Below are 26,539 nucleotides of genomic sequence, written 5' to 3'. Positions count from 1 at the left end.
AACCTCAAACTCCTGGACACAAGAGATCCTCCCACCTCAGCCTCCCAAATAGCTGGGACTACAGGCGGGCACCACCATGCTTGGCTCATTTTTCGTTTGTTTGTCTTTTAGAGATGGGATCTTGCTATGTTGCCCAGACTGGTTTCAAACTCTTGGCCTCAAATGATCCTCCTGCCTCAGTCTCCCAAAGTACTGGGATTACAGGCATGAGCTACCATGCCCAGCCTCCCTCTCCTCTTAAATGATAATTTAACTTTCTCAGTGACTCTGGCTCAAAATATCAGTTATTTCTGAAGTCTCACTCACTGCTTTGTACCTAAAATGCTTAAGTTAGGACTTGGCAAACTATGCCTATGAGCCAAATCTGGCTCACCACCTATTTTTGTATGGCCCAAGAACTAAGAGCAGGTTTTACTTTTCTTTGAGACAGATTCTCACTCTGTCACCCTGGGTAGGGTACAGTAGCATCGTCACAGCTCACCACAACCTCAAACTCCTGGGCTCAAGCAAGTTTGAGCCTCCTGCCTCAGCCTCCAGAGTAGCTGGAACTATAGGCACACACCACCATGCCCAGATAATTTTTCTATTTTTTATAGGGACGAGGGTCTCGTTCTTGCTCAGGCTGGTCTTAAACTCCTGAGCTCAAGCAATCCTCCCGGCCTTGGCCTCCCAGAGTCCTAGGATTACAGATGTGAGTCACTGTGCCCCATCAGGTTTTACATTTTTTAAATGGTTGAAAAAAGGCAAAAAACAACTATTTCATGCCACTTCATGAAAATCATAAGAAAATCAAATTTCAGAGTCCATCAGTGAAGTTTCACTGGAACACATCCATACTTATTCACTGATATATCACCTATGGCTGCTTTCACACAGCAATGACAGAGTATAGTATTTGAAACAGAGACCACACGTCCCACAAAGCCTAAAGCCTATCTGGCCCTTTAATAGAAAAGGTTTGCTGACCCCTACAGTAAATCAGTAAGTCTGTAAATTCTTTGGTGTTTTGTTTCCTTTATCCTTATCCCTCTTCATTTTTCAAAACCAGCACCACAGCCCAGGCCCTTAATACCTCATGACTATATGACATTTCTAATATTTCATGAATGCTGTTTCCATTCCCCTTGGTCCTATCAAAACTCTGCTCACAAAACTTCAATGACTGTCCATTAACCATAGCGTAAAGTCCAAACTGTCTCATCTGGTGCCAAGAACCCACCTACTGACTTCTAGCCCTTACCTCTCTCTTTTCAACCTACCTCCCACCATCACCCAACACAAATGTTTTCTGCAGCTCAACTGGGCTACCTGCTATTCCCAAATACCCTAAGCTTTGCTACCTCTATGTCTTTGTCCAATCTAATCCCCTTTAGTTCAAACACCCTTCTGATTTTACCAACAATCTCTTATCACATTCATCGAAACTTAATTCCAATACCATCATCTCCATAAGGACATTTGTGAGCTCCCTTCCTGTTTCCTCAATTCTTTCTGGAGAACTTCCTCATGCCATTCAGCAGTCTTACACCTGATATGAAGAATGGCATTCTTTTGATTATATATTTGCTTCTACTTGAAACTGAAAGCTCCTTGAGAACAGGCACCAGGCCTTATTTGTCTTTGTATCCCTGTGCCAATCATTGCTTGGTACGTGCCACTTGAAGGTTATTAGTGTACATCTCTTATTCCTCCAGTTATACTCAAGAGATACATGTCTTGTCTTCAGGGTATCACATCTGATGGCCTGCACACAGGGTACCCTCAATAAACAGTTGCTAAATTTCTGAATGAGACTCCCTTTGGTGGGCTTAACCCTAGTGATTCTGAAAATGGAGCTCTACTTTTGCATATCCTTCTTGCATCCACCCCAGTCCTCTTTAACCCAGAAAAAAGGACCACCAGCCCACTGACAGCTCTATCTCCTCAGAGCACCCTAATATTTAAGTTACTTAGGAGCAAAGCCTTTCATAGAATACACAAAGTTAAAAACAGAATGCCTGAATCAATAGACTCATAGAATACACAAAGTTAAAAACAGAATGCCTGAATCAATAGACTCATAGAATACACAAAGTTAAAAACAGAATGCCTGAATGAATAGACTCCCTCCTTTGCAGAACCTTCTACGCTTAAAGTCTGTCACCTAAACGCTGTACCCCTCCCTCCCCATCCTGCTCACCTTGAACCTTCGAGCTAGAAATTTATTCTTGATCTCTAAAAAATTGCCACGGTTCATTTCACCCTTGAAAGGCTCATTGAGGATGGCATAGCGTGGGTCATTCTGGATGTCCTGCCACCGGGCATAGCCATGGCTATTGGAAAAGTGCTCAGGAAAAACAAAACAAGGAAAATAAGAACCTCACACTAAGAGATCTTCAGAACCTTTCACCGAGAACCTCAGTCCAGACCCAGACAAAGGATACTTTATGATGCCAGCTAGGAGCCAGTAGTCATGCCGTCGATGCCAGATCTCGTAAGTCTTCTTGGTGACTGTGGCTGCCCGCTCCTCATTCTGCCAAAGGGAGTGCAACTCTGAGGTAGAATGTAGAGAAGGTTGGAGAGGAGGAGAAAGGGCAAACATCCGTGAGAACTGAAAAAGCTATTTATTCCTGTGCCCCAGCCCCCACCCTGGACACCATCTTAGCATCGTTTGCCACTGGCTTTCCAGCACAGAACCCAAAAGTGCACAAGCAGCCTGGCACTTCCTCATCTAGTAAAGCCTCTGCACCCAGGTTTCTGACAAGAACCCCAATTTCACCTCAGATCCTTCTAACCCCAGTGAGTTCCTCATTTCCATACCAGTAAAACCACCATCTGCGATGTTAAACATGAAACGCTGTTTAATATTTTTCTTCTGTTTCTCATCATTCAAGTCCTTGGGGGTCTCTCCATTCTGAAGCATCACCTCTTTCTTCTCTTCTTCTTCTTTCTTCTCTTCTACAGGATATGCAGAAGAAAAATGTCAGCTCCAGACCAAAGCCCAGCAGCACGGCCCTTACCCACAGCACTACATACTGTAAGATATCCATCCTCCACCACCTTTTCTCCACACAGATGTCTCTCAAACCCAGAAAAAGTTGCCACCAGCCAACTAACGACCAAGTGTGGGGACAGAAAAAGTCTTTTATCTTGGGATAAAATGGCTATATGGCTATGGACAGGGAGGCAGGGGAGGATAAAGTCCTTGCTTCTGGTTTTATAGTCTTTCTACATCAGTCAGCTTCTCCAAACACTCACCTTTGTCCTCTACCACAATAGGGGTCAGATCTATTGCTGATTTCTCCTCCACCTTCTCCACATCAGCAACACCTAGAGGAACAGATGGCATTGAAAATATACATAAAGGAAGAATGTTCTTTTCTGTTCCACATTCTGTTCCACACTCTTACCCAATTGAAACCATCCTACATCTAAATCTCTGTAATTAAAGTCATAAAATGTCTTGGGGCGGGGGACGGGCAATCTAAAATCAAGGGTGCAGGACTCTTCAGTGTGTCACTTTCTCCTGACATTCCAGCTCAGCTGAAAGTCAAAAAGCAACTATGGTTCACACAAGGATCTGTAGTGCTTGAAAATGTGGGTACCTTTGGGCTCTGTCTCCATAGGTTCCTCTGTTCTCTCCTTCACCTCTGCCTTTTCCACTTTCTCCTCTCCCTCGGGGGGCTCAACAAGGACCTTTTCATCCTCTGAGGCAGGGGCAGGGGGCTGTGTACACTTCAAAGGAAAAAAAAAAAAGATGAAGCAGACAGGCTACCATCTAAAGGGAAGCGTGCGCTTATCCCTTTGCCTTCAGTATGGCATACAGTCACTCCCATCTCTTACCTCGACAACAGCCTCAGGGGCTGCAGATTTAACCTCCTTTTCTCCTTCCGTGTTCTCTTCTTCTTTGAGGCTATTTTCCTCTATTTTTATCCCATCCTCTGCAGACCAGTAAGAGACAATCAATTAGGAAGACCTTCCCAGTTTGTCTCATCTTAAATTGTCCTCTCGGCCGGGCGCGGTGGCTCACGCCTGTAATCCTAGCTCTCTGGGAGGCCGAGGCGGGCGGATTGTTTGAGCTCAGGAGTGCGAAACCAGCCTGAGCAAGAGCAAGACCCCGTCTCTACTAAAAATAGAAAGAAATTAATTGGACAACTAAAAATACATAGAAAAAATTAGCCGGGCATGGTGGTGCATGCCTGTAGTCCCAGCTACTCGGGAGGCTGAGGCAGAAGGATCGCTTGAGCCCAGGAGTTTGAGGTTGCTGTGAGCTAGGATGACGCCATGGCACTCTAGCCTGGGCAACACAGTGAGACTCTGTCTCAAAAAAAAAAAAAAAAAAAATTGTCCTCTCGTGCCTTTAAGAGCCAGCCCTATTCTTAGGACAGCTCTCCTAAACTGAGAGGGAGATTGCTGTGTGTCCTGCCAGACTACCCTGTTTGAACTGAGCACAGGGAGCAGAACAAGCACAGGCTAGGACAAGAGAGGGATAGAGAATGACAGGGCAGGCAGACTTACCAGCAGGTGGGGCAGGTGCTGGAGTGTTAGGCTGCGTGTCCCCTGGAGTGGAGGGTGTAGGAGTCTTTGGGGAGGGTGACCCTGGCTGGGACATCTTTTTGTTTTCCTCTACTTCAGCCAGTTCAGGCATGCTCCAGCGCCCATTAACATGTTCAAACTCCTGAACCTGTAGCAATGGGACAAGAAGTTAAAGACCCAATTCCAGCTCTAGGCGCCTTTCCTGTTGGCCCCCCATTTTCCCTCAAAAATTTTAACAATGGAGAAAGGCTCGGAGCTCACCTTCTTGCGAATCAAGGACATGACACCAATCCTAGTAAGGACATGCTGGCGAGACAGGCCTTCTCGGGGGACACCATCAGCAAAGGTCTCAGCCCCGTCTGCCCCTGGCTCACATAAATGCCTCATAAAAAGAGAGACGTAAGCCCTACAGTAAAGAAGTAGAGAAATGAGTTAAACTGGGATCATGTTCAACTCCTAGATCAGATTCTTTTCCACCTCCAGTTAGGCATTATCACAGGCAATGACTATGGCGCCACCTTGAGGTAAAGCCCACCAGTGCTCTGGCAGGCTGGTCTCCAGACCCTGCGCCATGCCCCAGGGTTCTCTTCCAGGGAAGCTAAGAACACAAAGAACTCTTATTACTAACAGCTTCACCTGCCTACTTCAGCAGAGGAAACGGCCCACTTCCCTGCACAGCCTGGACCAGTACTGTGGGAAGACCAGAGAGTAGAAGCCCTTGTTCTAGATCAGTCTGCTGCAGCCCTCCAACTTACTTGAACTCTTTCTCTGATTTGCCTCGCAGATCTCTCACAAGCCATTGAGTGGTAAAAGCATCCTGAGGTGGCATCCCATATCGCATAATTGCATTAAGAAAGGCTTTTCGCTGACGAGCATTAAAACCTAGTACCTAGGGGGAAAAGGAACCTAGGTGAGAGGGAGCAGGTCTCACTCCGTCAAAGACCGAATATCTGGCACTCACCCCCCCTCCTGAGAGTTATATCAGGTCATTAAATATGAAAATTCTCATTTCAAATCAGAAGTGTAGTTTATTATATCTCAAACAAGAAGCAGTACAATTAATCAAAGTATGCACCTAAACTACCGACACAGTTTTGCCATCTTAACGGTAGCTCATTTATGCCAGCAGCAAAGAAGCCTGGAGAGCGAGTGATGAAATCACAAAAAGTGTTTTCCACAGCTTGTTGAGTACTGAAAATTTTTCCTTGCAAGAAGTGGTCCAAAGCCTGGAAGAAGTGGTAGTCAGCTGGTGCAAGGTCTGGTGAATACGGTGGATGACACAGAGTTTCCAAGTCCAGCTCCTATAGTCGGAGCAGCATTGTTTGTGCAACATGTGGTCCAGCGTTGTCTTGCAAAAGGATTGGCCTGTCTCTATTGATCAATCTCGGCTGCTTAATCGCAAGCATCCTCATCATTTCATCCAACTGGTTGCAGTAGACATCCGATGCAATCAATTCACCAGGTTTCATGAAATTATAGTGGATAATACCAGTGCTGGACCACCAAACAGACACCGTTAGATTTTTAAATGAATATTCGGTTTTGGACTGTGTTTTGGCACTTCGTCTTTATCCAACCGTTGTGCCGAACGCTTGGAATTGTCAGAAAGAATCCATTTTTCATCACACATCACAATACAGTGTAGAAATGGTTCACCTTTATGTTGTGACAGCAAAGAAAGGCAAGTTTCGAGACAATTTCTCTTCTGACGCTCACTTAATTCATGCAGAACCCACCTAGCCGCTTCTTTACCTTGCCAATTTGTTTCAAATGGTCCGATACTGTTGGAATAGTAATGTCAAACCTTGCTGCTAATTCACAGGTAGGCTGAGATGGACTCGCTTCCATTATAGCTTTCAGCTCATCATTATCCACCTTGGTCTCAGGTTGCCCACGTGGCTCATTTTCAAGATTAAAATCAGCAGAACAGAACTTCTCAAACCATCGACATACTGTACGCTCATTAGCCACATCCTTCCCAAATACTTCATTGTTATTTTGAGCTGTTTGCACTGTATTGGCTCCACGATAGAACTCATATTCAAAAATAACACAAATTTTTGACTTATCCATGGTTTTACAAAAATTGCTCTAAAAAAGGTGAAAGATAATCACAAACCAAAATGTACATTTGAAAGACTGAGGCTGTACCTTCACAATAAAACTAAAACAAGAAGTGTCAAAGAAAAATGTCAGAGATATCAACTGTCAAACTTAAGGAAGTCGGACATTTCATACATAATAACCTTTAATATGCCACTTACTTCAATATTCCCACCAACACGGGCCAACAGAGGAGGCAATGGCTTATCTTTGTCATTCCGCAGGCCCTTACGACTGGGCCTGCGGGGAGCTGCAAGAAGAAAAAGGTGAATGAGTGCCACTGGTAGGGTACTAAACAAAGCAATCTTTGGAAAACCAGCAGAAAAGCACAGCCCTCACCTTCTGAACGTTCATCAAAGTCTTCATCACCTTCCTCTGATGCCACTGAGTAATCGGACTGGTTGTCGGACTGGTCGTCCTGCCAATCTGGAGGGAGAGAGGGCAGATGAGCGGGGCCCACTGCTCTAGTGGAACGGCCCATGGGTGGGGGGCGGGGCCGGCCACACACACCTCGGTCCTCCTGGGAGCCATCATTGTAGTTGACCTGTTTACGGATTCTTTTTCCTTTGCCCAGATTTCGGGCTAGATCTTCTTGCTGCTGCTCATAATGGTGCCGCAGCAATTTCTCCCAGTAGTCAGGATCCACACTTTCTTCCTGTTTTATGATTTCCCGTTCTACCTCCTCTTCCTCCTGGGACAGAGGGAGGCCCAGGACTCAGGGGTGCTGAAGTCAGCACCACCAGCTACCCCTGGTCCTCACAGTTCCCACTCTGCTAGCTCCTTTCCATGACTCTTAAGTACTCAGTGTGCCTGCTTAGACCTAAGAACTCAGAAGAAATTTAACTGACAGGGCATGGCTCCTCAGACTTATGCATAGATTAGCAGTGAGCATAAGTGAAGAAAAACACGGGACAGGGCTATTATCATAGCGAAGGATGAAGAGACAGGAAGCTTTCTTCTTCTTCTGTTTTTTTTTTTTTTAATTTTTCATAGAGATGGGTCTCGCTATGTTGCCCAGGCTGGTCTTGAACTTCTGGCCTCAAGCAATCCTCCTGCCTCAGCCTCCCAAAATGCTGGGATTACAGGTGTGAGCCACTGTGCCCAGCCAGGAAGTTTTCTTCTAACCCCTTGTACTGATGCACATTCAGTTGGAAGATAGCAAAAAGAAGGAAAGAGAGGTTAGAGCTTTAGCAAGCCAGAATGAAGCTTTTGAAATACTGCCAAAGATTTTCGTAAGACATAAAGTAGAAGGGCCATAAGCCCTTCTATTCTTCATAAACTTCATAAAAGTTTACCAACAAAATAAACTTCATAAAAGCTTACCAACTGTCTGTAAAGGAAAAAAAATTATATATAGTGTCTTATGTCCCAATAACATTTTTGCTCCTCCGAAAAGTCTTTAAGTTACGTTTTTTTCAGACACTTCAGGACCGCTGATTGATTCTAAATCCCTTATTATTACAATGAAACTGCTGCTGATAGCATAATATCAGAAACAACCTAAATGTCCCTGATTATGAAACTAATTAAATAAATTACAGTACAGTCAGCCCTCCATATCCATGGGTTCTACACTGGTGGACTCAACCAATTGAGGACCAAAAATATTCAGGAAAAAACAAAATTATGTCTGTACTGAACACATACAGACTTTTTTTGTCATTATTTCCTAAATAATATAGTATAACAACTATTTACATAGTATTTACATTGTATTAGATATTATAAGTAACCTAGTGATGATTTAAAATACACGGGAGGTTACAAAGAGATAAAAAAGGACACTGGAAACCAAGAAGGCAGGAGGGTAGGGGGAGCAATAAAAACTCACCTATTGGGTACAATGAGCACTATTCTGGTGACGGATGGACCAAAAGCCCTGACTTAAGCATTATACAAGGTATCCACGTAACAAAAACATTTGTACCCCCTTAATTTTTTTTTTTTTTATTTCAGGGTATTATGAGAGTACAAACATTTTGGTTACATTTTATGTCTTTGCCTCACCCAAGCAAGGGTTAGAGGCATGCCCTTCCCCTCTACAGTGCTCACCGTGTCCTTTACTTGTGTTTACCCCCCACAATCCCCCTAATCCCTAGAGAATATTACTGCCATGTGAGCACCATAGTGTTAATCAGTTAGTACCAATTTGATGGCGAGTACAAGTGGAGCCCATTCTTCCAATCTTGTGACACCTCACTTCGGATAATGGGCTCAACCCCCTTAATTTTTTGAAATAAAAATAAATAAAGTACATGGGAGGATGTACATATGTTTTATGCAAATACTATGCTGCTTTATATGTGGGACTTGAGCATCCATGGATTTTGGTATCCACGGGAGGTCCTCTCCCACACAGATACCAAGAAATAACTGCACTTCCAAACAAGGATATACTAAACAACAAAAAAAAAGGTCAGGAGGGCTCTTTATGCTCTGGCCTGGTCTGTATCTCCAGGATATATTAAGTGGACAAAAGCAAGACAGAGAACGTATGTATAATAAATTACTTTTGTGTTTAAAAGAAAAAGTGGTGTTTATGTGCACATATGTGTATGTACACATAGATGTGTACAAATGTATGTATAATTTTTATGCACATAAAATATTTTTGGTAAGAAAGTGAAAACATTACTTGTCCCCAGGAAGGGAACTAGGTTGTTAGAGGACAGGGGGAAAAGAGATAACTTTGTATATTTTGAACCATATAAATTACTATCTATTAAAAAATAAAACTTAAAATTATAAAAGAAGTAAACAGCAGCTGAGGTCACTAATCAGCAAACAATGTACATACTTGAGTAGTAACCAGCAGAGATCATCCACTTAGCACATGCTCACAGCCAATCACTTGTGTGTACACTCACTGCCAATGAGGCATCTGCGGAGCACCCCATCAGGAGGGCCGTGGCTGATGAACTACTACTGGTCTGTAGACCTATGTCAGACTTTTCAGCCACAGATACACATAAAGTTAGTAGAACTACCTTCAAGAACCAAGATAATAGGAATGTCTCAGAAAAACAGGGCAAGAGGATGGCTCCGAGTTGGAAGGATGAGAAAGATGGCAAAGACCACCAGAACTTATGCCAATTCTAAGAACCCTGAGCTGAGGGAATTAAAGAGGACCAGAAGAGAAAACAAATTTTGTTTTTCATTTCATGACCCTCTCTATCATTTGGGGGACAAAACTATTAAAATAAGCCACACATTTCTGTTTTAGTATTTTTTGTCTTTTTGCTATAAAAGCCAAGAAAAACAAGGGAAGAGAAAAAAAAGGGAAATAACGCAACTTTAAAGAAGCACAGGGAGATAGATTATCTAGGTATGTATCTTATCTCCTGTCTTTTCTGCAAAAAGATTTGAGGTAGCATTGAAAAATTTACTCGTGGGCTTAATAAAATACGTAAGAGAAAATCAGATTCTGGCAAAGAGCCAATACAATTGTTGTGAGGATGGTATTTGGCTATAAGTTTCCTGATAGCCAAGGCAAAGATGAGAATGTTAATTAGTCGTATGTTATAGGCTTTATTTTCAAGGGAAGAGGTGTATCAATTCATCAACATACGTATTTGCCTACAGATGTTTTCCTCTTGTTTCAAATATCATCTTGGTCTCAATTCCAATTTTCAGACAAATCACCAAGCACAATTGCCTTGGACTCATACTCACCCCCATTTCTTCCTCTCGAACCACATACTGGGCCACTTTGAATGAGCTCAAATATTCATTCATGCCTTGCAGTTCTGTGTCTTCAGTCTCATCCTGGTTACGGTCTAGCAGCCGTTCAATGGCCTTATCATCATAGTGGATAACGCTGCTATCTTCTCCCTCTTTGTTGTCTCCTCCTATAAAGAATCAGGGGCCCATACCCCCAAAGTCAGCTTCAGTAGCTGCAGTAAAAGAAGCAAGTCCCACAGGACCCTTGGTATCAAAGATTCTCCCTACCCTTCAGAGAGGCCAAGCCTCATACCAAAATCTAAGTTCCTGACTAGCTCACCTCCATCTGTGGCTTCATCCTTGAATAGTTCCTCAGTGCCAAATTTGAGGATATCATCCAGCTCCTGTTTGGACATAGATCCAGTCTTGGAGCCCAGCCCAGGCCGCACCACTAGATGCGTCAGCATCATCTTCTTCTTTGCCACTTGTGTGATGCGCTCCTCCACTGACGCACGGGTCACAAACCGGTAGATCATCACCTTCTTATTTTGACCAATACGGTGAGCTCTACTAAAGGCCTGAAGTTGAGCAGGAAATAAAGCCAGAAACCATATTTTCCTGCTGCCACTCTTGCCTTGAGTTCCACATAATAACTTAAGCCAAGTAGAAGGCAAGAGCTTGTCTGCATATCAAACTTCCTTTTGCACCCTTGCCCCCAGATCACCCTCTATCATGTTATCCAAAATAGGAACACAGCTAACCCAAACTCTCTGGCGTATAATAAGGTAAGCAACATAAAAAGAATCTGTTGTTTCTCACTTAAACAACTAATTCCAGGTGGTAGCACCCTCATAGAGAACACTATGTATTTCCAGTAAGTTACCATATCTAAGGCTGCTAGCCCCGCTCACCTGGATATCATTATGGGGGTTCCAGTCGGAGTCATAGATAATAACTGTGTCAGCAGTGGCCAGATTGATTCCAAGGCCCCCAGCTCGAGTGGAAAGCAAGAAGCAGAACTGTTGAGCCCCAGGTGCTAATAAAGGAATCAAAAACACCATTAGAAGTATCTCCTGAATTCTAATTAATCAATGTAAAATGAATGTCAGAAATATACAACCTCATTAGGCAAATACCACGTAATAATTGTTGTAAAAGCACCCCCAGGTCCACCAATGGATACTGAAATCAGTGTAAAAGTTTAAGGAGAGACAGGATATTAGCATAGTCTCAAATATCTCCCTCAAGATATTTATCAATCACACTGGGAAAAAGAATAACTTTACAGTGGAGAAACTCAGCAGACACCACCTTAACCAAGTAATCAGGTAATGGCCTGTGATGGACAGATGAACATCACGTCCATCCCCTAACATGATGCACTGAAAAGGAGACATCTTTTCCATGGTATTCTTTCCAAAATGTCTAATCTAATCCAGACAAAACACCAGACAAACCCAAACTCAGAGACATTATACAAAATAACTGGCCAGTACTCATCAAAGTATCCACGTCATGAAAGAAAAGGAAAAAAATAAAGATATGTCACAGAGAGGAGGAGGCACAATAACTAAATGCAGTGTGGGATCTGGGATTGGATCCTGAAACAGAAAAAGGACATTAAGGGAAAAACTAGTAACATTCAATCTAGGACTCTAGTTTAGTTAATAGTACAATAACAGTGTTAATTTTCTGGTTTTGATAATTGTACTGCAGTTATTTAAGTTATTATTAATAGAAGCTCGGTGAACAGCATACATGAACTTTCTGTACTGTTTTACAACATTTAAGTTCAAAATTACTTCAAAATAAAAAGTTTAAAAAAACAAGTCTGCCACTAACTTGCTATTTGAGCTTGAACAAGTCCCAATCCCTCTCTCAGCCTCAAGATACAATGGAAGGGTTAGATAAAACGTTCTCTTCTTTCTAACAGAAAGAACAAAGACCCCAAAGAAAAAAAAATCTAGGAATAGCCTAATACATTCTTCCAATTAAGACACTCAAAAGCTTTACTCTTCCACATCAGTTGACAAAGTCCCAAAAGAATCATATGGAAAAAAGAGATGCACAAGAAGAACAACTCATCAGTCCAAAGATAAAAGTGAATGAGGATGCCTAGAACTAAACCACCCTTGGCCTCTTACCATTGAAGCGGTCAATGGCCTCTTGCCTCATGTTCCCAGTGATTCCACCGTCAATACGTTCATATTTATAACCTTCATGTTCTAAGAAATCCTCTAGCAAGTCCAGCATCTTGGTCATCTGTAAAAGCAGCTCAGTTTAATCATGGAGGAGTCAGATAATAATCCCTTTCCCTGTGTCACTGAGGGTTGTCTACTATTGTCCTGTATAGCTCCCAGCCCACAGGATACCTGGGAGAAGATGAGTACGCGATGCCCACCCTCCTTAAGGTTCTTGAGCATCTTCTGCAGCAGCAACAATTTCCCAGATGCTCTGATAAGGGCACTGCCATCATACATGCCATTAGGCATCTTAGGGGCTTCCTGAGGACAAATGCAAAGAGGAAAAAAATACTGAAAGACATCCCACATGAAGGAGCTCCAACCCAGGAAGAAACAAGAGTGGTCACAACATACCATTGCAGCCACAGGGAAGAGGTACGGGTGGTTGCAGCACTTCTTAAGATCCATCACCACATTTAGCAGAGAGACCTGGTTGCCACCACCTCGAGCATTGAGTGCTTCAAAATTTCGAGTGAGGATGTACTTATAGTATTTCCTACATGGGGAAAATGGAAAGATAAGTTTGACTCAAAAAGTCTTTAAATGACTAATAATGCATCCCCAATGCCTGAGATCTTTCTTCCAATATATGTCACTTTGGAGCTAAGGAAACCCAACAAGTACCACCACCGCCCACCATTTTAAATAAGAGAAGGAGTAACTAAGCAAGAACTATGTGCTCTAGCTCCCTGGCATCAGGTTTCTTTAGGCCTTGCTTGATCCTGTCACCAGATGCCTTGAAGCTGAGATGGGGAGGAGTAAGAAACACTCTGCAGACTGGCAGATGTCTAACGGTGTTTGCAAAATGGTGTCAGTGCTTCTGTCCCTTTCAACTCACTTCTGCATAGGGCTCAACTCCACACGCACAATTAGTTCTGTCTTGGATGGCATATTCTTGAACACATCTGCTTTGAGCCGCCGCAACATGTGAGGCCCCAACATGTCATGCAGTTTTTTAATCTGGTCCTCCTTGGCAATGTCAGCAAACTCTTCCAAAAAGCCTTCCAAATTGCTTCAGAAAGAAAAAGAAAAAAGTTGTTGGAGAGGGAGAAGGAGAGAGCAAAATAATTTAGGAAATGGGCAACAGAAGAATGAGAAGCAGAATTATGAGTCAATTATGAATAAACACACACTTACTGGAACCTCTCAGGAGTGAGAAAGTTAAGCAGATGAAACAACTCTTCGAGATTGTTTTGTAATGGAGTCCCCGTCAGCAACAGCTTGTGCTGGAGTGAGTAACCATTCAAGACCCGGAAGAACTGGTGAAGCAGATGCAGAGAGGTGAAATTCAACAAAAAGAGGGCTCTAGTATATCTCTGCAAAATTTCAACCTGTTTCACTGCCCAATAGTTAAGCCTCCTACTGCCATCATCATCCTTTTAAAAAGGCCTGGCGGGCCGGGCGCGGTGGCTCACGCCTGTAATCCTAGCTCTCTGGAAGGCCGAGGCGGGCAGATTGTTTGAGCTCAGGAGTTCGAAACCAGCCTGAGCAAGAGCGAGACCCCGTCTCTACTAAAAACAGAAAGAAATTAATTGGACAACTAAAAATACATAGAAAAAATTAGCCAGGCATGGTGGCGCATGCCCGTAGTCCCAGCTACTCAGGAGGCTGAGGCAGAAGGATTGCTTGAGCCCAGGAGTTTGAGGTTGCTGTGAGCTAGGATGACGCCATGGCACTCTAGCCCGGGCAACACAGTGAGACTCTGTCTCAAAAGAAAAAAAAAAAAAAAAAAGCCTGGCCACTAAGGGCCATCACATCAGGCAGAGACCATTTTTCCCTCTCCTCTCCTCCTCACCTTAATGAGCAGGTGGGGACTACAACCTCCCTCCCTAACCCCTCACCTTAGACTGATTGTTCTTCAGCCGATGGGCTTCATCCACGATGAGGCAGGCCCAATCGATAGAGCCCAAGATGGCCATGTCAATGGTGATCAACTCATAGGATGTCAGTAGCACGTGGAATTTCACAGATGCCTCTTTCTGTACATGAAAGCAATGTGGTCACTACTGGTCAACTCCTCTGGTGTAAACACAATCAGGGGACTGATGTGGTTTTTCCTCCTCCAAGGGTTACCCTTTTGTCTCACCCAGGGACCAGGTCACAGGAGGCAAACTAAACCCAAAGCCACAACCTGCTCTCTAGGGTGGCCTCCCTACCCTGAGATACCTTCATGCGGGAGGCCTTCTTGCCACCACGAATGGCATTGTCTTCAAAGGAGAATTCATTCTCCCGGATGATGGCACGGCTATCCTTGTCACCCACGTAGGTCACCACATACATATCTGGAGCCCACATTTCAAACTCCCGCTCCCAGTTGATGATGGTAGAAAGAGGGGCACTCACTAGGAAGGGGCCTTTGGAATGACCCTTTGCAGAAGAAGAGAAGAAGCAGAGTTGGGACTGAGGACCCCAGCACACTGCGACCCCAGCGTCCACCCCGTCCTGCTGCCCCCTCAAGCTGACGGAGGCCTGGCACTTGCACTGCTGTTCCTGCCCTCTCCTTTCTCTGTGCAAACGCCCTGCCCACTTATTTCCAAGGTCCACACTCACAGAGAGCTTAAAGTCTTACCTCTTCCATTAAGTCTTTCCATACTAATTCCACTCATAATTCTGCTTACCTCAACACTTAACTGTTCCCCAGGACTGAGGCTCTATGCACCCACAGTGAATTCTACCCATGGTTCCACACCGTCCAATCTTTCTCTGTGTATGTGTGTCTATCTTACTATCACTTAACAGTGTTCTTCAAAGTCAGACACCAGTTTTTTCTTCCTTCTCTCTCCTTAGAGTGTAAGAGAAGACTACAAACACAAAATATCCACACAAGAAACAGCTCCAGCTTGCCTTACCTCTTTGTAGAGGGAATAAAGGAAGACTGCTGTCTGTACAGTCTTCCCAAGGCCCATCTCATCAGCCAAAATGGTGTCGGTGCCCTGAGCCCAGGAGAAACGTAACCAATTCAAGCCCTCCATTTGATAGGGGTGCAGGGTTCCACCTGTAGCATCCAGGTACTCTGGCTGTCGCTCATACTTCACCGTTGGCTGAAGGATCAAACAGAGAAGTCACGACCTGGCAAGGAATTCCTTTCCTCCCATAAGATGGCAACTGCCTCATCCTCATATATCCTCCCTAGATCCTCCCTGGGAGAGCCAGAAAAAATTCTGGGGAAAAAGATCCCCAATGGTTATTTCAATTTCGTGTCTGATTTAGGATCCTGCAGGCAACAGGGCAATTAACCTATCACGCAAACCTGATCACTGAGGAAAAACACATCATAGACTCCCTAGCAATACAGTAATTCTACTAGTCAGGATCCACCAGGTAAATAACTGTATATCCCTCCTAGATTGATCTTTTTAACTTTAATCACCCTCAAATTATACTGCACAAACAAAACCCAGAGGAACTAAGCCATGAATTAAGGGTCAGAAGACCCAGGTTCCCAATGTAAGTTCCATAAAATCTTGGTTGTGTGACCTCTCCCCCTAGATAATACTTCCTCAATCATATAAAATACACCTCCTTTCTTTTCCTGATGATAAAAGGACAAAGTAATCCTAGTGCTTTCTGATTTCTAGAGATGTAGGGAAGTGGGGAAGTGGACTTCATGAAGCATTTGCAGCTACAAAGGTTATTATCTGTAGATCATTACTAAGCGTGTCACCATCAGAGTACAGCAGACAAGAAACATTGTCCTACCCAACAAAATGTACCCTTTCTTTTCTGCCCCAACTCACGTCAACTGTTGGAGTTTCAGGAGGCCTCTCCAACTTCCTCAACTTCACCTTCTTGAGCTTCTTGCCTGGTCGTCCTTCCTCACCCCTCATTAACTCCCTAAAGAAGAAAGACATCATACATCCGCCCAAGGTTCTTTTCGATAAGAAATAACTCTAATCCTCACCCCAAATCACTCACCTGTGATTCCAATAGCTTTGTTTAAACAGGTCATAATCCTGTATCTCCACATCCTCACTCTCCCAAGATGCCTGATCATATGGTAAGTCCCGCCACTTGATCAAATAGTGGACATGGCCCTTCTTGTCCACACTGCAAGGTCAAGGAGAGAAAACCCTCAGAGCCAAAAGGCAACCCTCCTCCCCTCCTAAGTTAGCCTCACTCTCAAAAACTGATGATAATGTATGTTCCATACCAGATCTATAGGTACATCACAGACCCCACATGTATTCAGAGCCTCTACTATACCAGTCTTTGGAGCAAAAATTATCTTTAATCCATACTTTCCTATAGCTTAAACACCAAGATTCGGTCAGTTAATGATAACACAGAGTGTCTTCCAAATATAAGTTACTGGTGGTGTCTATTTTCCTAATCCCTTCAGCAGGAGTCTAGTCTCCCATGGAGACACTGCCTACCTCCAGTGTGCCCAGCTGGTACCTGTGGTTCAGGATGCGATGGATCATCATCCACTCAGGTTTTATCCCATAGCGATAGAAGCGTTCCTCCATCTCTGCAAATTTAGGGTCCTTGTTCTTTCGCTTTCGGCTCTTCTCTTCGTCACCACCAAAGTCCCCAGAAGGTGGCTCATCCATATCATTCTTCCGCTGATAGTTTCTGAACATCACCTGACAATGCAGCTCCAACTGTGAGCAGAAAGAGAGAATAAGCCACCAAGGAGTTGTGTTCACTCCTTTCTATCCACAAGGCTGTTTTCTCATTACCCTCTTCACTGAAGTCCCCCCATCTCCAGCCTATCCTAGACTTACCTGCAGTTCAGACACCCAGGAGCAGTGCCAGTAAGACATGCCTTGCCATTTCACAAAGAACTGCCGTTCTGGTCGCCCCTCCAAGGGCTTGGGGGAGGGAGTATTGGGATCAGCATCTGGAGGCCGAGGCACTGGTGTTGGAGATGGTGGCTGACCCCATTTCCAGATTAGGATCTTCTGCACTTTGCCTTTCAGAGCTGGACACTGAGGAAAAAAAGATGATCTAATCCCAAATCATACCCAGGGGAGGACATGGGACAGCCCACAGCCTCAACTTTGTTAAAGGGATGATTAAAATCTCATTTCAAGTAAGATCGAATCCCAGGTCCCTTCTAGGAAGAGAATACAGGTTGAGGATCCCTTATCTGAAATGTTAGGGACCAGAAGTGTTTTGGCTGAATTTCTTCTCTATTTCTGGACTTCATCCAGGATTTATATGACACTGTCACTCCTATCTGCTTAACAGAGCCAGTAGCTAGACTTCAACAATAACTCAGAACAAGCACGCATAGAAAATCCACAGACTGAGAGCCCAGAATTCCTCTCTTGAGCAATCGAAAAGCAATAGTAAGTGGCCCTATTAAACATTCTAAGCTACCGAGACCCCAAAGCAGGGTGTCAAGACAGGAACAGATGTTCTCAGCTAAAAGAACATTGGTCCATCCCTCTTAGAGCAGGCAAGACATCAACTCCTCTGTTTGAAGTTAGTCCTTATATTTTCCCAGGACAAAGGTATCCTAAAAATATTAGGTTGCTGCAAAAGTAATTGCAGTTTCAGACCATGAATTTTAGCTCAAACACATCTTTATTAATCAAAATAGGAACGATTATAATCAACACATTTTTGCCAAAGAGAAATAAGTTTGTTTATTCCTGTAGCGTAAAAATCCATGCTTTGGGATTCGACGAACTCTTGGAAAGCATTTTCTGCATCCTGCTGGTTGTGGAACCATCTTCCCTGCAAAAAGTTGACAAGATGCTCGAAGAAGTGGTAGTGGGTTGGCGAGAGGTCAAGTGAATATGGCGGATAAGGCAAAATGCCGTAACCCATTTTGTTCGACATTTGAAGTGTTGGCTGTGCGACGTGAGGTCCGGCATTGTGGGGCGTTGTTGTGGAGAAGAATTGGACGGTTTCTGTTGACCAACGCCAGCTGCAGGCATTGCAGTTTTCGGTGTATCTCACTGATTTGCTGAGCACACTTCTCAGATATAATGGTTTCGCTGCGATTCAGAAAGCTGCAGTGGATCAGACTGGCAAGCAGACCACCAAACAGTGACCATGATCTTTTTTTGGTGCAAGTTTGGCTTTGGGAAGTGCTTTGGAGCTTCTTCTTGGTCCAACCACTGAGCTGGTCATTGCCAGTTGTCATATAAAATCTACTTTTCGTCGCACGTCACAATCTGATCAAGAAATGGTTCGTTGTTGTTGCATACGGTCAGACACTTCAAAACAACGATTTTTTTGATTTTCCATCAGCTCATGAGGCACCCACTTATCGAGCTTTTTCACCTTTCCAATTTGCTTCAAATGCCAAACAACCGTAGAACCGTCAACGTTGAGTTCTTCTGCAACTTCTCGCATAGTTGTAAGAGAATCAGCTTCAATGATTGCTCTCAATTGGTCGTTGTCAACTTCCGATGGCTGGCCACTGCGCCCCTCATTTTTAAGGCTCTAGTCTCCTTTGCAAAACTGTTTTAAACCATCACTGCCCTGTACGTTTGTTAGCAGTTCCTGGGTCAAATGTGTTGTTGATGTTGCGAGTTGCTGCTTTACAACCCATTCTGAACTCGAATAAGAAAATTGCTCGACTTTGCTTTTTGTCTAACATCATTTCCATAGTCTAAAATAAATATAAAATAAACAGCAAATAATATAAGTCATCAGCAAAAAAACAGTGAGAAAGGTGCATTAAAACGATGTATAACATAACCACATTTATTTAAGATCATATTCCAATATCAAACGGCAAATTTCAAAAATGCTAGAACCGTTTACTTTTGCACCAACCTAATACATGAGAAAGGAAAATACACGTCTCAAGGCTAAAAGTTCATGGTTCTCCAATGACTACTCTTGCACCTCACCCTCACAATGCCTACATATGAAAGTGATAAACTCTTCTGCTAGACTACAATTCCCACATCTCCTGCTCCAGCTGACATCAGTCACTCACCGTACAACGGGGACAGAGCCATTCGCCATTGGGGATCTCTGGAAGTGGGGGGTTTAGGCAGTGAATGTGGTATGAAGAAGGACAAGTATCACAACAGAGCAGCTCCCCACCATCCTTGCAGACCCGACAGAATTCCATATGATGGTCATCTTCCTCTTCAGGGTCTCCCCCAACCTCTTCCAGGATCTCCTCACCCTCCGAATTGTCCTCTTTGGCCTCCCACTGGATGCCCTCCTTCTCCTGTAGTAAAGGACCACAGATTCAGATTACTACCACCCCCCACCCACCCAAATCTGAACCCACTGCCCATCGTTCCTTTGAATGCTTCCCAAAGCGCACAACCAGCAGCACCACCGTTTCTATTTCCACCCCAGCCCCAAAGAGCTTTATCATCCCACCCTCCCCTCATGGCTTTCAGGGGCCACAGTGGCCAGATACTCACGCAGTGCGGGCAGCTCCACTTGCCCTCGGGAGCCTTCTCCATATCTGGATCCAGGCAGACCATGTGGTAAGCTCGGGGACAGGTATCACAGAGGATGATCTCACCGCCTTGCTGGCACACCTCGCAATAGTCCTGGTGGTCTGTCTCATAACCATCCACAGCAGTCACCTCCTCCTCGCCTGGGCAAGGAAGAGGGAAAGCCCAGTTATTAGAAAAAAACTACCTCCCCCCACCCCTATCTCCTTAGGGAGATTCTTCCCCAATCATTCCCACCTCATCCCATCACATACAGATAGAGAAAAGAAACACACCTTTCTTTTTCTTTTTAGTGGTTCGGAGTTTCTTGCGGCTGCGGCTACTGCGGCTGGTGGAACCATCCGAAACAGAATAGCTATTGATGCTGGCATCATCGAAGTCAGATTCCACATCTAAGTCATCATCCTCGCTCTGGCACGATGAAGATAAATAAGGTTAGACGTTCAAGCCAAGGAGAAGGAGAGAGTGTAGGGAGGGGCTCACTTTCTCACTGGGGGTACCATAATCCCAGCAAAGATTATTGTATATGGAACCAACTCCCCACATTCTTATATGCCTACTGTGAAGGATACATCTGGACATAGGACAACATCTTTCCTATCAGACATGGCTCCCTCCCCAAAGAGATGGGCTGGGCTCTCACCGAGGATCTCTTACGCTTGGAACCAAAACCTCCCAGCTTGATTTTCAGAGGAGCTACTTTCTTGGGTTTAGGCTTCTTTGCATCAGGTACACGAGGGCTGCCCTTGGGCTTCCTCCGAGCATTGGGACCTAAAACCAAAATACATCCAAACATTTACCACAAGGCAAAAGATGGGGAAAATAAAATCTTTTCCACCTAAGCTTGCTTCACCACGTCCAGATTCCAGAATTTCCCTCCTAAATCCAAGACTTATTCCTCTCTCCTATCTCCTACCTTAGGGCTGACGAGCATTCGCATGTTTTCTCTGTCTCTGACATCCTAAGCCCACATTAGTCCCCCCTCCGACCTGCAAGCCCATTTCACCTTTGCCCTCCTTGGTCTTGGCCTTTCGGATAGGCACCTCCACAGGGGGAGGTGGTGGTGCAACCTCAGTGGCCGTCACCATGCTCTCCACCACGGCCACTGCTGCTGCTGCCGCAGCAGCCACTGAAGCCCCAGAACTGCCTTTGAAGGGGTTATTGGTACTGAACTCCCGCCACTTCGCACCCAAAACCATCATCATCTTGGAGACAGCAATCTTGGGGTTTTTGGCAGCAATGAGGGGTCTAGTGGAGAAATGGACAAGAACAGAGAAGAGGGAAATGTTTAAGCATAAAACAAAGAAAGAGAAGCAAGAAGAGAAGGACTCTCCTCCCCACACCCCTAAGACCCTCCTCGTTTACCGGACAAACTGGCTGAAAGCCTTGTAGTTGGTGAGGGTGCGATAATCTTCCTCTGAGAACACATGGTCAATGTCTTCCATGCCCCAGTCTTCCAGGAGCTGAGCAGATGATTTAGGCTCCTGCAGAGAGAGCAAGGTCAAGGACTTGTCACCTAGTGCCTACACTTGCTAAGGGAATTTGAATTGAAACTACAGAGTAAGAGAGCTAAGAGGAAAAAAATTAGAATAAAGAGAAAATGTTCTAAGGGGCTGTAGAGTGTGAAACAAAGGACAGGAGTTAACAGTACAGAGAACGGGATGGAGATCCAGGCACCTTTGAATCATCATCATCATCATCTTCCTCCTCCTCCTCCTTCCGCTTGGATTTGCTCTTCTTCTCTTTCTTAGGTCCAAGCTTCTTCTTCTTCTTCTTACCAGGGGTATAGTCGCTGCCCTCACTGTCCGAGCGCAGAGCCACCTCTTCCTCCTCCTCCACAAACTCTGGCCCCTCCCCAGAGCTGTCCCCCAGCTGCCGGCATAAGAGCATACGCTGGAGCAGGGAAAGGGGGAGAGGGAGACAGACACACACCTGCTACACACATGCTGACCTCAGGAGTGCCCTGAGGCTCATTTCCTGGACCTGGCCCACTACTCTGGAGGAAGAAACACATGCCCTCAGCCCTTCAACCCTTCTCAGAGCTCCTCCCTTCTTCCTCTGATTCCCCCGTAACATTCAGTCACCCACTCACCTCCTTTTTTTGGCGCTTGCTCTTAGGAATTTTAGGGTCCCTGGGTTTCTTAGGCTTTTTCTTTTTCTTGAGCTTTGGAGTCTCTGCTTCTGACAAATCCTCTTCTGGGTCCTCTTCATTTTCTACATATATTTGGCATAGAGTGGTAGGCAGGGAAAAGATCAATAGCAAAAGGTTAGGGCCCAATCCAGAGGCTTTAGACTTTATTCCCTACCTCTTGTCCCAGATTCCTCTGAAGAGAACTGCTATACTCTCCACAGAAGGAAGCTGATACCCAGGACAAAAACAGACAAAGAGAGAGCTGTATATACTGAAAATAGGCCTGCCAGGCCAGACCAGACCCACCTCGGGCAGCTGTCCAGACCCCTGCCTTCTCTCTCCCATTCCTACCAGCAGTCCTCTAGATGTTCACCAGTGCGGTCAAATCAAGCTGCTTAGAGTTCGCCAAGTAAGAGAACTAAGTCTAGGCCTCCTGTAATTGGCCAAGTAGTCCATAAACCAGGGAAAGAGAATGAAAGGTCCTACCCAGAAGACAAAAACTATAGAGTATACCCTCACCACATACTCAGAATAATAGCAGTTCAGGGGTCCCAGAAACCACACCCTTCCTTCTGTAACTCCTCTGGGGTCATCACTGCTCAAAACAACCAGAACCTCCAAGTCCCATATTCAGTTGCCAGCCCAATCTCACACCCACTCCCAAAACAATTTCCTTTCCCCATCTCCAACTCTAATGCTCCTCCCCAGCCTCTCCTGGGTCAGCAGCCTCTTCTCCCTAGGGGCCCAAATCAGCCCAGCTGTCACCATCTCCCTCCCACCCCAAGCAATCCTCCTCCCATCTGGCTCCACCTCCTCCCCTGGCTGGAAGCACACACAAAGCCTAGGGTAATACTGAAAGCTCCTGGGCAAGGATAGGTGGGAAGGGGCACAGAGCGGGGAGAAGGCCAGGAGGCAGGTTCCTTTGTAGCAGACATTCACACCAACTCCAGCTCCCTCCTCTCCCTCCCTCTTCCCAAGCCACCCCCGCCCAAAGGTGGGGGGAGTAGAGAAAGGAGTGGAGAGAAGAAGGGAGTGCCTCACCCACTGAAGGGAGGGAAAATGGCTCCTGACCGCAAAAGCCAGCCCAGGGCACCCAGCTGCCAACATAGGACAGACAGGAAGTGGCAGGGTAGGGGGGCGGGGTTGAGAGAGGTAGCGGGGAAAGACTGCCCTCACAGAAGACTTCCCAAATCATTACCTGGCCCCAGGTCCAAATGCCACTGATCTCTAACACCTACTCTGGGATGACACAGTTACAAGAGGCCATTCTAATGTCCTAAGCAAGGAAACCAAGGAAAGAAAGATAAACGTGAAGGATAATACTATGAGAGAGACTAGATTACTCCCTCAGTCATAATTTTTTTCAGTCATCAAAGCTAAGGTTTAACAAAGGCTAAGTGGAGCTGTGGTCAGAGCTTACAACCTTCTCCCCAAATTCTTCTGATACCCAAAAGATTTAGCTTGAGGAATGGAAGCCCGCAAGGAGTCTCTGAAGCTCAGCTTCCTCATCACCTCCACCCAGAGTCCTAGCCAACATACAGAAGTCATGTCCACACTAAAAAAAAAAAAAAAAAAAAAAAAAGAAGCAGGACCTACACAGTGGCGAAAAACAATATGCCTCTTTCAATCCCTCCCATGCTCTTAGCTCCTGACCCCCAGAACTAGCCCGAAAATGTCTATGGCTCCGCCCTCCCTGAGCTAGACAGATACTAGGGAACATGAGACATTAGGCTGGACAAAGCCCCATCGGCCTCCCCCCTCTCACTCAGCCCAGGATCAGGCCAGGCATAAGAAAGCCCCTCCCATTCCCTTGGGAATGGTACACCAGCCTGGATCTCACCAGAAAGAATCATTTTCTTAAGGGCTATCCCCAAGTCGCTCCCCACAATCAGCTACAGAGGGTCTTCCTCTTTGCCATCCCCATAAAGCTGGAAACAGACAAGGTCAAACCCATGGAGGCAAAGGGGATACCCTTCCATCTGCATATGATCCCCAAACTTCTCTGGCAAATAATGTGCTAAAATGACAAGCAGCAAACCGGCTCAGATATAGAGGAAGATTTGGGAAAGGGGCAGGAATGGGGTGTGGCAAGTGGAAAAACTGGGTCATCCCACAGCTCAGGGCAGAGTTCACCCTAGGAGCCTGCACAGCTCCCTGTCAACATGGGGGGCAGCCCCACAACAAGAGCCAGTGCAAGGCGAAGACGTAGAGCCAGCGTTGCCTGGATAGTACCTCTATTTATCATGCCCCTCTTAGAAAGGACCGGCTCACCTCACCACCACCACCACCACCCTGCCCCCACCTTGAAAAAAGCACAGAAATCAGTCATCCTACCCTACACAGTGATGAGACCAAATCTAAATTTCTTATTCCAACAGCTTAAGGCTCAGTAACAAGACTAACCCCTCTCCTAAATGATCTCAGGTTCAAGTGAAAAGTTCCAACTTAGAAAATGCCAAATGAGAAAGCATCTCTCTCAGACCACCTCAACTTCCGGCTGGAACTAAGATAAAAGGCAGAAGTAAAACATGCTGGATGGAAAACAAAAACAGGATCAGCAGGCTCCAGAATGAGAAGATAAGTGGAAGCATAAGGGATGAAGAAAAGGCATGTAGGAAAAAAATAAAGCTAGAAAAAAAGAAGGTCAAGGAAACAAATAGGCAATTTAGCTAGGGGCTCTGAAGAAGGAAAGACAGACAAGAGAGACATCCAGTTGGGAGTATGACATCAATCATCATTTCAGAATAGACAAGGGCTACTCCAATCAGGCAGGGTGGTTATAACCATACGGGTTTGGCCAGTTCATGGAGCCACCCCAAAACACAGATAGCACAACCCCTAACACACCTACACAAACACTTCACACTGTCAGCCCAAACCCCAGGCTATCTCGCAGGGGCAGAAACCTCTAGGAAAAAAGCCAGGATTATGTCCACCCGCTAGGGGAAGCGGGGTGCCCTCCCTTCTTCTGCCCCTCCCTACTAGGCTATTACATCCTCCCCTAGCCCCCATCATTTCCCCACTCAAAACATTCCAGCAACATGCCCGGCTAAAAGCGCTCCAGATCCTGCTGAGGAGCGCGATTCAAACTTCACACAGTTGAAACAGCACGGAAGACCGGTAACTGATCAGAAGCTAAAAATAATCAGATAAAGAGTAACCAACACTCTGTCTTTCCTTTCCACAGCAACAACCACGGGATCCTACCAGCACAGATGCCTAACTGGTCTCCTCCAACAGAAATCCCCAATACCCGCCGTCCACCACCACCACCACCAGACAGCCTCCAGGGGTCCCAGCTACCTGCATTCCTCCAAGGACCCACACTAGGTAATGCTTGCCAGCCCAGAGAGCTCCCTCAACCGGGAACTGCATAGCATTCCTCAAGACAGAGGAGTGCAGCAAGCTTGCATCTCCATCCGCGGTGCCCAGGAGGCACATGGCTTCCACCCCCCTCACACAAGAGCTCCGCAGAAGGGAACCACTCCCTTCGGATGCCCTCCACTTCAGGCTCTGCCCAGAGACAGGAGCCGCACAACCCTGCCCTACCAGGCACTCGGAAGGGCCCAAATGCCTCCTTCCTGCCCTGGGCCCCCGGGAAGAAGATGTTACCTGGGTGGGGTGGGGGCAGGCTGTTGTTCAAAAGTGCATCCATATCCTCCTCCTCACTGCCCGCTGAGCAGGGGGACGGGGAGCCCAGGCCCGACGCCATCCTCTTCCGCTCCCGGCCAGGGAATTGGCCCAGCTGCTCCTGCCGGCGGCCTGGGGCCCTCTACACTGGCCCGAGTCACTGTGCGGGGGAGGGGGGAGAGAAAGGGAGAACAGTCAGTGACGCGCACTGTCCCCCTCCCCCACACCCACCCGCTCTTTCCGCCCCCCACCCCAGCCACCCTAGCAGGGCACCCGAACCGCTCAGGCTGAACTTAGTTCCACACTCCTGGGGGCAGCCCGGAAGCCGACTCCCCAGCAGGCGCCCCCACGAAGAGAGGGAGCGACGCCCCCGAGGGCAGGCTGGTGCAAGCGTGGGGAGGAGGGAAGCCGGCCTGGACAGAGCAGAGTGTGACGGGGGAGGGGGGTCCGAGTGGCCGCAGCGCGGGGGGGGCCAGGGGAGGCGGCAGGCGGCTAGGCGCTCGGGGACACAAGGTCACTTGGGGGTGGGGGGGCGCCTCCCTGCGCCCGGGGAGGGGCCAGTCCCCAGACAGGGCAGCTCTCCAAAGGCTGTCCTCTGGGACAACTCAGGTTCTCCTCAGGATCCGCGGAGACGAGGGGGCGTGGAGGCTCGAGCGCTGCGGGGGGCTGGAGGCAGGGACGTGGGGGGACAAGAGAGCTCCCACTGGGAAGGGGGTCGGGCCACGTGTCCCGGGGGGCAAGTGAGCAAAGAGCGAGGGGGCGGGCGCCGGGCATTGTGGGAGACTAAGCCCGAAGTGGGGGTCGCCGGGGACAAGAGTCGGGCAGGGTTAGGGCGGGGGAGTGAAGGGAGAGGACGGGCACCCTACAGGGGAGGGAAAGGA

At 46.3% G+C, this 26,539-nt stretch overlaps 1 protein-coding gene across 5 annotated transcripts in view; it reads right to left on the bottom strand.

The window, feature by feature from the left end:
- CHD4 (chromodomain helicase DNA binding protein 4) overlaps window positions 1–26,539 on the bottom strand; it is a 35,532-nt gene that overhangs the window by 8,677 nt on the left and 316 nt on the right. Inside the window, exons 2-37 of one of the 5 annotated variants that reach the window (XM_012637855.1) lie at window positions 25,641–25,818; window positions 21,990–22,111; window positions 21,575–21,790; window positions 21,263–21,381; window positions 20,904–21,145; window positions 20,541–20,668; window positions 20,173–20,308; window positions 19,862–20,040; window positions 19,420–19,659; window positions 17,246–17,449; window positions 16,917–17,122; window positions 16,437–16,568; window positions 16,259–16,355; window positions 15,371–15,562; window positions 14,688–14,888; window positions 14,363–14,500; window positions 13,659–13,780; window positions 13,360–13,533; window positions 12,876–13,017; window positions 12,651–12,782; window positions 12,423–12,540; window positions 11,190–11,314; window positions 10,619–10,856; window positions 10,291–10,466; window positions 7,129–7,306; window positions 6,958–7,044; window positions 6,780–6,868; window positions 5,271–5,404; window positions 4,777–4,921; window positions 4,498–4,663; window positions 3,823–3,920; window positions 3,585–3,714; window positions 3,238–3,309; window positions 2,800–2,937; window positions 2,424–2,532; window positions 2,180–2,312 (exon numbers count right to left, since the gene is read on the bottom strand). In XM_012637855.1, the coding sequence (XP_012493309.1) occupies window positions 2,180–2,312; window positions 2,424–2,532; window positions 2,800–2,937; window positions 3,238–3,309; window positions 3,585–3,714; window positions 3,823–3,920; window positions 4,498–4,663; window positions 4,777–4,921; window positions 5,271–5,404; window positions 6,780–6,868; window positions 6,958–7,044; window positions 7,129–7,306; window positions 10,291–10,466; window positions 10,619–10,856; window positions 11,190–11,314; window positions 12,423–12,540; window positions 12,651–12,782; window positions 12,876–13,017; window positions 13,360–13,533; window positions 13,659–13,780; window positions 14,363–14,500; window positions 14,688–14,888; window positions 15,371–15,562; window positions 16,259–16,355; window positions 16,437–16,568; window positions 16,917–17,122; window positions 17,246–17,449; window positions 19,420–19,659; window positions 19,862–20,040; window positions 20,173–20,308; window positions 20,541–20,668; window positions 20,904–21,145; window positions 21,263–21,381; window positions 21,575–21,790; window positions 21,990–22,111; window positions 25,641–25,740 (5,358 nt within the window). In that variant the 5' untranslated portion in view covers window positions 25,741–25,818. Of the gene's footprint in view, window positions 1–2,179; window positions 2,313–2,423; window positions 2,533–2,799; window positions 2,938–3,237; window positions 3,310–3,584; window positions 3,715–3,822; window positions 3,921–4,497; window positions 4,664–4,776; window positions 4,922–5,270; window positions 5,405–6,779; window positions 6,869–6,957; window positions 7,310–10,290; window positions 10,467–10,618; window positions 10,857–11,189; window positions 11,315–12,422; window positions 12,541–12,650; window positions 12,783–12,875; window positions 13,018–13,359; window positions 13,534–13,658; window positions 13,781–14,362; window positions 14,501–14,687; window positions 14,889–15,370; window positions 15,563–16,258; window positions 16,356–16,436; window positions 16,569–16,916; window positions 17,123–17,245; window positions 17,450–19,419; window positions 19,660–19,861; window positions 20,041–20,172; window positions 20,309–20,540; window positions 20,669–20,903; window positions 21,146–21,262; window positions 21,382–21,574; window positions 21,791–21,989; window positions 22,112–25,640; window positions 25,819–26,539 lie in introns of all 5 variants that reach the window. The other 4 variants (XM_012637857.1, XM_012637854.1, XM_012637856.1 and 1 more) reach the window with 4 other exon arrangements.

The sequence above is a fragment of the Propithecus coquereli genome, unplaced genomic scaffold, assembly GCF_000956105.1.
Source record: "Propithecus coquereli isolate 6110/MARCELLA unplaced genomic scaffold, Pcoq_1.0 Scaffold124, whole genome shotgun sequence".
Lineage (NCBI taxonomy): Eukaryota > Metazoa > Chordata > Mammalia > Primates > Indriidae > Propithecus > Propithecus coquereli.
This window is presented reverse-complemented; position numbering and strand designations above follow the sequence as displayed.